Source organism: Cucurbita maxima, unplaced genomic scaffold (assembly GCF_002738345.1).
Source record: "Cucurbita maxima cultivar Rimu unplaced genomic scaffold, Cmax_1.0 Cma_Scf00029, whole genome shotgun sequence".
Lineage (NCBI taxonomy): Eukaryota > Viridiplantae > Streptophyta > Magnoliopsida > Cucurbitales > Cucurbitaceae > Cucurbita > Cucurbita maxima.
Genome location: NW_019272045.1, coordinates 1213583 through 1224137, shown reverse-complemented (window position 1 = coordinate 1224137; position 10555 = coordinate 1213583). Strand labels below are relative to the sequence as shown.

The following is a 10555-nucleotide window of genomic DNA, read 5'->3' as shown; positions in this document are numbered from 1 at the left end:
TTTCTGCCATGATACTGATTCTGAACTAAACAAGGAGTGATTGTAGGGTCATTTTATCTAATATTTATGTGAGATTTCGCGTCAGTTGAAGAGGAGAATGTACATTCTTTACAAGCGTGTGAAAACCTCTTTCTAGCCTACGCGTTTTAAAAACATTAAGAGAAAGTTCGAAAGAAAAAGTCCAAAGAGAACAATATCCGTTAGCGGTGGATTTAGGTCATTACAAATGATATCATAGTTAGACATTGGGTGAGGAGGTTGATCTCCGAAACGGGTGGACACAAAGCCTCGAAAGGGGGTGAATTGGAGGATCCCACATAGATTGGAGGAGGGAACGAGTGCTAGCGAGGATACTGAGCTCTGATGGGGGAGATTGTGAGATCCCATATTGGTTGAGGAGGAGAACGAAACATTTTTTACAAGAGTGTGGAAACCTTTCCCTAGCAGATGTGTTTTAAAAACCTTTGAGAGGATGCCCGAAAGGGAAAGCCTAAAGAGAACAATATTTATTAGCGGTGGGTTTGGGTCATTATAAATGGTATAAGAGCTAGACACTAGGCGATGTGTTAGCAAGGAGGCTGAGCCTCGAAGGGAAGGTGGACACAAGACGGTGTGCCAGCAAGGATGTGGACCCCGAAGGGGGGAGGATTGTGAGATCCACATCGGTTGGAGAGGAGAACGAAACATTCTTTATAAGGGTGTGGAAACCTCTCCCTAGCAGACGCGTTTTAAAAACTGTGAGGGAAAGCCCGAAAGGGAAAACCTAAAGAGGACAGTATCTGCTAGTAGTGAGTTTGAGTTGTTACAAATGATATCAGAGCCAGACACCGGGCGATGTGTCAGCGAGGAAGTTGAGCCCCGAAGGAGAGGTGGACTCGAGACGGTATGCCAGCAAGAACACTAGACCCCGAAAGAGGTGGATTGGATGATCCTACATCGGTTAGGGAGGAGAACGAAACATACTTTATAAGGGTATATAAATCTCTCTTTAGCATACGCGTTTTAAAAACTTTGAAATGAAATTCAAAGGAAAAACTCAAAGAGAACGATAAACGTATCAATGGTTTATCGTACCTTTTGCTTGTGCTACAAGTTAGTTAACTTTACAAATGACATATAAACTTTTCTTTGTTATATCTTAGCTCAGAAGGGAAGTTGTAGACAAAATTCTATAATTTATTCCAAGGTGTTGAAAGAGAATAGTTTTGATATAAGAAGGAAAAGAGAGTTGAAAGAACAGTTGACAGAGGGATTTGACAAGGCTAAGGATGTAGCCTGTATTGGTAGAGGTCATATAGCTTTGTCTCTCAGACAAGGGTCTGAAATGACATTCCTCCAGCTTTCATGGCCTCATTGGCTGACTCACTGCCTACTAACTTTCATTTCTTTCTACTTTTATTTACTGTACATCTCTCTCTCTTCAAAACAAGAATGGAGAAGGGTTTCCACTTGTTTTTCACTTGATCACAGCTTGCTGATTTGTCTGTCTGTTGTTTGGTTTGGCTTGTCTGTGAGCTGAGAGCTCACTGGACGCTGTTTGAAGAGCATTTTTTAGTTCTGTTGCATGATGAAGGATATGTTCTTAGCTTAAAGCCGTGGAGGTTATGTGTGAGATCTTACATTGGTAGGAGAGGGGAATGTTATAAGGGTGTGTAAATATCTTCCTGGTATATGTGTTTTGAAATTGTGAGGTTGATGGTGAAACGTAATGAACCATAGCGGACAATATCTACTAATGGTGAGTTTGGGCTGTTACAAATGGTATTAGAGCTAGACATCGGGTGGTGTGCCCGTGAGGATGCAGGGCCTTCAAGAGGGTGGATTGTGAGGTACCACATTGGTTGGAGAGGAGAACGAAACATTCCTTATAAGGGTGTGGAAAAATCTTCCTAGTAAATGCGTTTTGAAACCGTGAGGCTGATGGCGAAACGTGATGGGCCAAAGTGAACAATATTTATTAGTAGTGAGTTTGGACGGTTACAAATGGTATGAGAGCTAGAAACTAGGCGGTATGTCAGTGAAGACGTTGGGCCCCCAAGAGGAGTTTATTATGAGCGGTATGTCAGTGAAGACGTTGGGCCCCCAAGAGGAGTTTATTATGAGATCTCATATCGGTTGGAGAGTAGAACGAAACATTCATTATAAATGTGTGGAAACATCTCCCTAGTAAACGTGTTTTGAAACCGAATGACTGATGGTGAAATGTAATGGACTAAGACAGACAATATCTACTAACAGTGAGATTGGAGTGTTACAAATGGTATCAGAGCCAGGCACTGGTCGGTGTACAAACGAGGACGCTTGGCCTCAAGGGGGGTGGATTGTGAGATCTCATATCGAAAGAAGAGGAGAACGAAACATTCCTTATAAGAGTGTGGAAACATCTCCCTAGTAGATGTGTTTTGAAACCGTGAGTCCGACGGTGAAACGTAATGGGCTAAAACGGACAATATCTACTAGCAGTGAGCTTCGGCTGTTACAAATGGTACCAGAGCTAGGCACCGAGCGGTGTTTCAACGAGAACGCTAGATTGTGAGATCCCACATCGGTTGGAGAGAAGAACAAAACATTCCTTACAAGGGTGTGGGAACCTCTCCCTACTAAACGCGTTTTAAAACCATGAGGCTGATGGCAATACGTAATGGGCCAAAGCGGACAATATGTATTAGTTGCAAAGTTGGGCTATTATAAATGATATCAGAGCTAGGCACCGAGCGGTGTGTCAGTGAGGACGCTGCACCCTCGAGGGGTGGATTGTGAGATTCCACATCGCTTGGAGAGGAGAACGAATCATTCCTTATAAAGATGTGGAAACTTCTACTTACTAGACGAGTTTTAAAACCGTGAGGCTGACAATGATATATAACGGGCCAAAAGTGGAAATTTTACTTGTGGTTATCATCCAAAAAATACTCACTCGGTTGGAGATGCGAATGTGGTTTCATATCAGTCAGAGGTGGAGAAGTTTTGTGTTGACAAGATGTAGACAGCAACATCTTGGTTCATGTTGAACTTTCTTTTAGTAGAATCAAAATACAAAAACAAATGTATGTGAATATAGTTTCATATCAACTAGAAGCGTAGACGATTAACGGTTACAACGTACAAACAAAAACTATTCGAGACCAAGACACCTTACAACTCGCACCAAGTTGGTCTAGTAATTAGAAGTCAGATTGAGATTATTGAAAAGGCATCCTAGCCGCCCCTCCCCCCTAGCTTCTACCTACTCGTGCTCGTAGCTCGATCGAAGGTCAACAAGTGTGGTCTGACGAAAATACAGGCTCCTTACCACTCGTACCAAGTCAGTCTAGTAATTAGGGGACGACTTGAGAATGTTTTGATAGCTACCACTAAGATATAGAAGTTTCGTGGTTTATCAGATATTGGTGTCTGTTCTTTAGGGAAACAATTTCATATCATTTGGATCCATTGAAAGATGAAAGATTTATAGTATATAACACAGTTTTTCATTCTTCCCAACACAATTTCGAAAGAGAAATAGGGAAGCAAGTCGATAATTGTTCGTTTGGTGGAAAACTGACAAATCGATACTCGTTCTTCGTTGTTTGATGAAGTTAGTAACAACGATCAAAAGGAATGAATTGTTTTTAATCTCTCACTCATGTTCTCGTTCCCTTTGAGTAAACACGACCATTAGTTTTTGTATATTTTCATGTATGTGTAGTGTCACAATCGCACTCTTGCAGTAGCGGGATAGCGACTGTGCGACACTTGTTCTAACCCAATGTACAAGTCACTTGTGAGAAATTCGAACTTTGCGGACAACGTTGGCGTATACACTAAGTCTCGAGTCACATTTGAGAGAAATGTTTTGGAAGACACAAGTGAGGAAATACATTAAAAACAATTGGAAAGAAAACAATGTTACAAGCTAAAAGCGATTAAACAACGACTTTTATAGCATATAACCCGTAGGAAATGACAACTAGTCATATCCCTTATTGTACATTTTGGGTCATTTTAGCCCTGATATAATTTAGTGAACTGTCACACTCCCATATTAGCATAATATTAAGTAGTAAAGGCCTGTCTAAGATGAAAACAAGTAAAAAGGGTTTGGAACGGGCATGCAGCCATAGACAACACGTCATGGACAAACATGACCAAGACATCCAACACGAACCATAAACAACACATCTTGGACAAGCATGAACATTACATGTAACTTACATATCCAAGTTCATCTGGCCTTGAAAAATATATTGATGATCGTTCATATCCAAGATTTTTAAGAGTCATTCGCTGGCATCGATTGTTGTTTCTATATCTAAAAAAACTTTAGATCAAACCCTTATTGATTAAAAGTTTCAATTTCCAAAAGGGTTCAAACAGTTGAAGTGACTACTTGTTCGTAATGGTTCGATAAGAATCTTGATAGAACATGATGATGTGTTGAAGAGACAACCCCACCACAAGTTCATTATCGACTCGACATCGAGATCGAGAATCAGAGAGAGCACAAATTCGAAAGACATTACATAACAAGAAGCCTAAGCTAGAAAGTTGATAGACATGACAACAAGAGGGGGCTGAGTATCATTCATCAGCATGAGTACTAAAACTTAGCTCTCTATCTATGATTGTTACTAGACACTTCTCCCTTGGGTGATGATCCGTCCAAGCCTCATGAACAGTGAGTGGCACAGTTCAGGTAAGCTACCAAATCTGAAGTAAATGAGGCTAATCCTAGCTACTGAATGTATGAAAGGTTAGTTAAGCTAATGCTACGACGATTTAACAGTGATTATCTACTGATCCTAACGACCAATGTCTTTGTGCGAATCGACAATAGTTTATGTACTTCCGGTTAACACCCAGCTGCTTTGAGAAAGTTGTCGAACGGGCTAGCAGGAGGAAGCCTCATGCCTAACCATCGGTCTACTGGCAATCTGCCTCCATGAGGATGTCGTTCGTCAGACAGTATCTGCACGGAAGAAGTGATTCGATCAGTTTTGCATAACGAAGGGATTCGGATCGTCAAGAGAGATGACATGATGCGTGGTTCGAAAAATGGATTCGATCCAAATGACTTTATGAGGCATACCCTTTCAACAGCAGAGTGGCTACTCATAGGAAATGGAGGACAATATCCATCTGCTGGTCTGGTATGGTGGTTCTCATGTGCCAACCAATTGGAGAGTTTCTTCCTTGTGCCGGTGCCAAGAGCTTCACATTGGCTTGCCATGGCGTTGTATGGAAGAGGCGACGTAGAAACCGATGTTCCAACCACCTGACCGGCTACCTCCAGTGCCTGAAAATGAAACATTCATGAGTTCGGGGAAGAGCTCAGAAAACTTCGGATTATTTCTCATAAACAAGTCTAATCTAAGCCTCCAACATAGACACAAGGAAGGTATACGATACCGATTCGAGAAGCTGACTAATGCCCATTATGTGAGATACCGAAGGCGATGGAGGTACTCGAGGAATGAACCGAGCAATATCCGCAACAGAGGCTTCACTCGTCACTTCATCCTCAACCAGTAAGTTGGAAAGATCCTGCAGACCAAGAACATATGATTTCGCATTTCAAGCATATATTTAGTAGAATGGACAAGCGTAAAAGCGTAAAAGCTTAAAAGAAGAATCATCATACCCCATCGAATGATAAGGATTCCTTCGAGTGAGCAACCGATTTATTTTTGCGAAAATCGAGCATTGATTGTGGGCCATACATATATGGATCATCAGGTGTAAATGCCTCTAATAGCAGCTTAGCTAGCTCATTTTTATCCAGCTAAACCAACATAAACAAACATTTAGAGCGACAGAACGCAAATTTAAACAAAAACGTAAATACATTTCAACTGGAAACATGTTACCTCGGTAATTACAGACAAGTTTTGCACTAAAATATCGATAATGACATTGTCTGCTTCGTATACTTTGTTGCGCAGGTCAGAGAGATAGGACCGAGCTAGCTCATTATCAGTAACAGATCCATATTCCCTCAGATCGGCCTCAGGCTTTAAACAAACGTGAAGATCTTCACTAATTACCAGATATGGATCAACCTAAACATGAAAATATGCTAAGTCTTAATTAAGATATCATTTGTAGAAGCTATTTTCGATATAAGACAGGATGAACTCACATCATAAGCCACTAATGACTTCAGAAGATGATTCAAATGAGGTATGTGATAGAGCTTAGCAGCAAGCAGCAGCATGCCTATAGACAAAATAAACACCGACCTCTGTGACGACGGGCATAACGTACCTGTCAAAACAATAAGAGAATTATTGATAACGCATTTTTATCGCTCATCGAGTCATCATTGCAAAAACGAATATAGAATTTTCTGATCACCATGGTAAGGCTCCAGAGATACATTTCTCAGAGACAGTGGAAGCTGGAAGAATCGGATCATAAGATTGTCCTGCTGGCTCTGCAGCCATACATGTCGAGTAATTTCACAGTTAAGTACAGTCATAAAGAACGGTTTAGGAATCAAAAAGGAAAGCTGGAAAATCCCATGAACGTTATTCAGATATCGAAAACATCATTTGAACAGTGATCCTATGATTTTGTCAGGAACGAGAGTTTCGTTCATCTTTCGAAAATTTAAAAAGTCATCTAATCGTGTCTAGATTTCACCTTCAGGCGTGCCGAGATTAGTGTCAAGACAAAAGAATTAGCAATGGCTTCAATATTTGAGGGAGAATTATCTGGAAGATTGGCTTGTATCCAGAACGCAGACAACAATTGTGATAATTGATCTTCACTAAACTTCATGATCCGTGGTTCCTGAAATACAAAACCAAATATTTAGTTCAATAAATCACTCGGTAATGGCACGAGTTACTAATTTCATATGTTTACGAGTCGGCTTACTGCTTCGGTGGAACTTGAAGATCCAGCTTTCCTGTCGATGATTGATTGAATTTTGTGAAACGTAACGAAATTTCGGTGGTTCCGTCTCTGCTTCCAGTCTTCTTCTAAAGAGCTATTTTCTTTTAGATTTGTTTGAATATTATGTCCAGTTTTTTCTTCTCTCGAGCCATCCTTTTCTCGTCGAAGTTTATCGAGTAGAGCAGTAATGGAAGCAGAAGTCGACGCAGAAGCTGCATTGGAATGCCATGCCGTTGGCTTGTAAGGAGTACCAGATTGAACCGAGGAAGTTTCTTGTAGGTGGCAATTAGAACTGGGAACGACAAGAACGGAGAATATTTGATGAGCTCCGATGCGTGTTTCAATATCAGGATGCAACATTGCCTTCAGGATTTGGACAAGAAGAGCTTCTGGAAATACCTATAGATACAAGTACTATAACTAGTGAGAGCTGCACCGAGTGAGAATTTGATATCAACATATAAAAAAGAATGGCTACAAAATGTGCAAGGACAACAAGTTCACTACAAGTATCACTAGAACTGTCCTAGAACACGAGCAAATAGCCACCGATGACACCCCGACTTTGGTCGAACGAAAACTGGCCAGGAGCAAAACCATTATTTGGTGCTAGCTGCCAATCGTAAGCGTCGTAACCGTCGAGTTTCAACGTTCCTCACAAAATTGTCAAAAAATTATCGACTACAACTCAGTTTTATTCAAACGGTCCAACCAGGATTTCCAAATTAGGGTTTCGGTTTTAATCCAGGTTAATTATATGAGAATGTTCCTAAAGTTTGAAGCAATAGAAACCCATAAAAGTGCACAAAAAGTGGCTTTTAAAACATTCCTACCTGTTGGGAGTCTGAAGAAATTGATACCAAGGAGATCATGTGAGCAAGAATCATCAAGGACCCAATGGTGGCTCTAGCAACAGCTCCAGAAGTCAAATTCTCGAGAGATATAGCCATCAGATCGTACAAAGGATGCGCATCACCGATCTACAAAAATCATATTAAGTTCATCGACCATCGACATTAAATATGGAACAATGCTATAAATGTTTCAACCATACCCCTCTGCCAATTTCATGTAAGCAATCTTCAATAGACTTTTGAAGTGTAATATTCAAATCCAGTTCTTGCTGCCCAGCTGATTCAACTGTGACTTGAAGACTCTTCCTAAGATGCCTGCACAAGTCGGAGACAGATCCGATTTCTGCCAGTACGGTTCCCGACCTAATTTGTCTAGCTAAATTTGAAGCAACTTGAATGATACACGTTTTCAGCTGAGGATCATGTGAAACGTTTTTGTGGTCGAGATGGCGTATTACCGAAGCCAAAATTGACTGCTGGTTACCTAAAGAACAAAATATAGGTAAAAATCACCCCAATTCCTATGTTTCGTTATAACATAAGTAACGAGTAACAATGTAATGGCCGAAGCCCACCACTAGTAATATTGTTCTCTTTGGGCTTTCCCTTTCGAGTTTCCCCTCAAGGTTTTTATAAAACGCATTTGCTAGGGAGAGGTTTACACACCCTTATAAAGGGTGTTTCGTTCTCCTCCCCAACCGATGTGCGATAGCACCATCCACCTCCCTTCAAGGCCCAGCGTCCTCGCTGGCACTTGTTCATTTCTCCAATCGATGTGGGACCCCACCAAATCCACCCCTACCCCAGCTTCGGGGAACAACCTCCTTGCTGACACTTCACCTGGTGTTTGGCTTTGATACCATTTGTAACGGCCCAAGCCCATCACTAACAGATATTGTCCTCTTTGGGTTTTTCCGTTCAAGCTTCCCCTCAATGTTTTCAAAACGTGTCTACTAGGGAGAGGTTTCCACACCCTTATAAAGGGTGTTCCGTTCTCCTCCCCAACCGAAGTGGGATATCACAAATGATCCCAAGTTAAATACAAAAGGGATGATAAACACCTGAACTCTCCATGAAGTATAACATATCAGACAAAACCATCAAAGCAAGGCCCTGTTGTGGAACCCAGTGCCTTCCCGAATCAAAGTAGATAAACATTGGATCCAATACTCGGCGCATTGTTGTACTCTCCTTGGCCAAATCAAGCATTCGTTGCACGCAAATCTGAGACCATACTCTTGGAGACTCGATCTCTTCCCTGAAGAAAAGAAAAACAATTATAAGCTACAATCTCATATGACTGAGACTTTAAAGAATATGATCCGATGAAAGTACCGAGTGAGTAGAGCCGGATCCTTCTTATTCGGTCTTGGTCTGATGATTCCGTAGGAACCATTAGCATCACCACCAACTGTACCACATCTCCCTTCAGATCTAGCAACTTCATTAAGCCAATTATGATGTGGCTCTGTGCTATCATCGGAGTTACCATCACGAGCAGGATCATAGTTCTCAAGAGTCACACGAACAATCTGATATTTTGACAGTAATTATGTTACAAAAATAAAATAAAATGTTTAAGCATGAAGGATTTCTGATAATATGATGGCCTTTTCAATTATTCTAGATGCATTAGTATAATTCCAGGCATTTTGCACAGATTAATTGTATTGATGATGCTAGAATAAGATGCAGACTTCATAACAGAGAGCACAATTTGTTATTATTAGTAATGGCTAGTTAGCTAGCAGACATGTTAACTGTTAGCATGTCCCTTCTCTTCTTTGTTATATGAGATGATGTAACGGTCCAAGCCCACCGCTAGCAGATATTGTCCTCTTTGGACTTTTCCTTTCGGGCTTCCCCTCAAGGTTTTTCAAATGCGTCTGCTAGGGGGAGAGGTTTCCACACCCTTATAAAGAATGCTTCATTCTCCTCCCCAACCGACGTGGGATCTCACAATCCACCTCCCTTCGGAGCCTAGCGTCCTCGCTGACACTCGTTCATCTCTCCAATAAAGAAATGCTTATGTATATAAAAATGAACTAAGGTCATATTGTGACCGTCCAAGCCCACCACTAGCAAATACTATCCTCTTTAGGTTTTCCCTTTCGGGCTTTCCCTCAAGGTTTTTAAAACATGTCTACTAGGGAAAGGTTTCCACACCCTTATAACGAATGTTTCGTTCTCCTCCCCAACAGATGTGGAATCTCACAGACGAGCTATTAGCATGTAATTTGGTTAGTTCCAACTTAACAGTTTGAGCTACATCTACCTTACAAAGCATGAAGTGTACTTAAATTACTCGAGGGAAAAATCAAAGGGCAACGCTTAACCATAGCTATTAGGAGAGGCATACATAACTTACCTCGTCAAACTCGAGAAAAATATGTGAATACTCGGTCATGAACCAGACCTGGCAAAAAAGAGGATGAGAAATTGCTAAGAAGAAAAAGTTCCAGCTTCGTATTAAAAAAAAAATGAAAAATTCAATCTTTTAAGAGATTGTTTAAAGATAATAGACTTTGTTTTACAATGTTGGATAAACCACAGAACAAAGCATTAAAAGAAAGCATCGTATAACCATGGCAGAAATGCATTGTAGACTTGATGCCCTCAAGCGCAGCTTTTTTTGGTCTTCCCCTTTTTCCAATGCCAGCATACATACTTTCGGTACCAAGCTCTCGACATTGTGCATGTACATGCTGTCTGCCTGTCCAACATAAATGAAAACTACAAGAAATTAGAGATAAAAAAAAAAAAAAAAAAAAAAAAAAAAAAAAAAAAAAAAAAAAAAAAAAAAAAAAAAAAAAAAAAAAAAAAAA

At 40.6% G+C, this 10555-nt stretch overlaps 1 protein-coding gene across 2 annotated transcripts in view; it reads right to left on the bottom strand.

Moving 5' to 3' along the window:
* Positions 1–4395: 4395 nt before the first annotated feature.
* Positions 4396–10555, bottom strand: part of LOC111465423 — a 10010-nt gene continuing 3850 nt past the window's right edge. For both annotated transcript variants that reach the window (XM_023109787.1, XM_023109788.1), the window contains exons 6-20: positions 10315–10443; positions 10099–10146; positions 9066–9262; positions 8792–8988; positions 7931–8214; positions 7710–7856; positions 6859–7275; positions 6622–6771; positions 6334–6412; positions 6119–6243; positions 5847–6038; positions 5621–5761; positions 5389–5523; positions 5069–5275; positions 4396–4948 (exon numbers count right to left, since the gene is read on the bottom strand). In XM_023109787.1, the coding sequence (XP_022965555.1) occupies positions 4832–4948; positions 5069–5275; positions 5389–5523; positions 5621–5761; positions 5847–6038; positions 6119–6243; positions 6334–6412; positions 6622–6771; positions 6859–7275; positions 7710–7856; positions 7931–8214; positions 8792–8988; positions 9066–9262; positions 10099–10146; positions 10315–10443 (2565 nt within the window). In that variant the 3' untranslated portion in view covers positions 4396–4831. The remainder of the gene's footprint in view (positions 4949–5068; positions 5276–5388; positions 5524–5620; positions 5762–5846; positions 6039–6118; positions 6244–6333; positions 6413–6621; positions 6772–6858; positions 7276–7709; positions 7857–7930; positions 8215–8791; positions 8989–9065; positions 9263–10098; positions 10147–10314; positions 10444–10555) is intronic.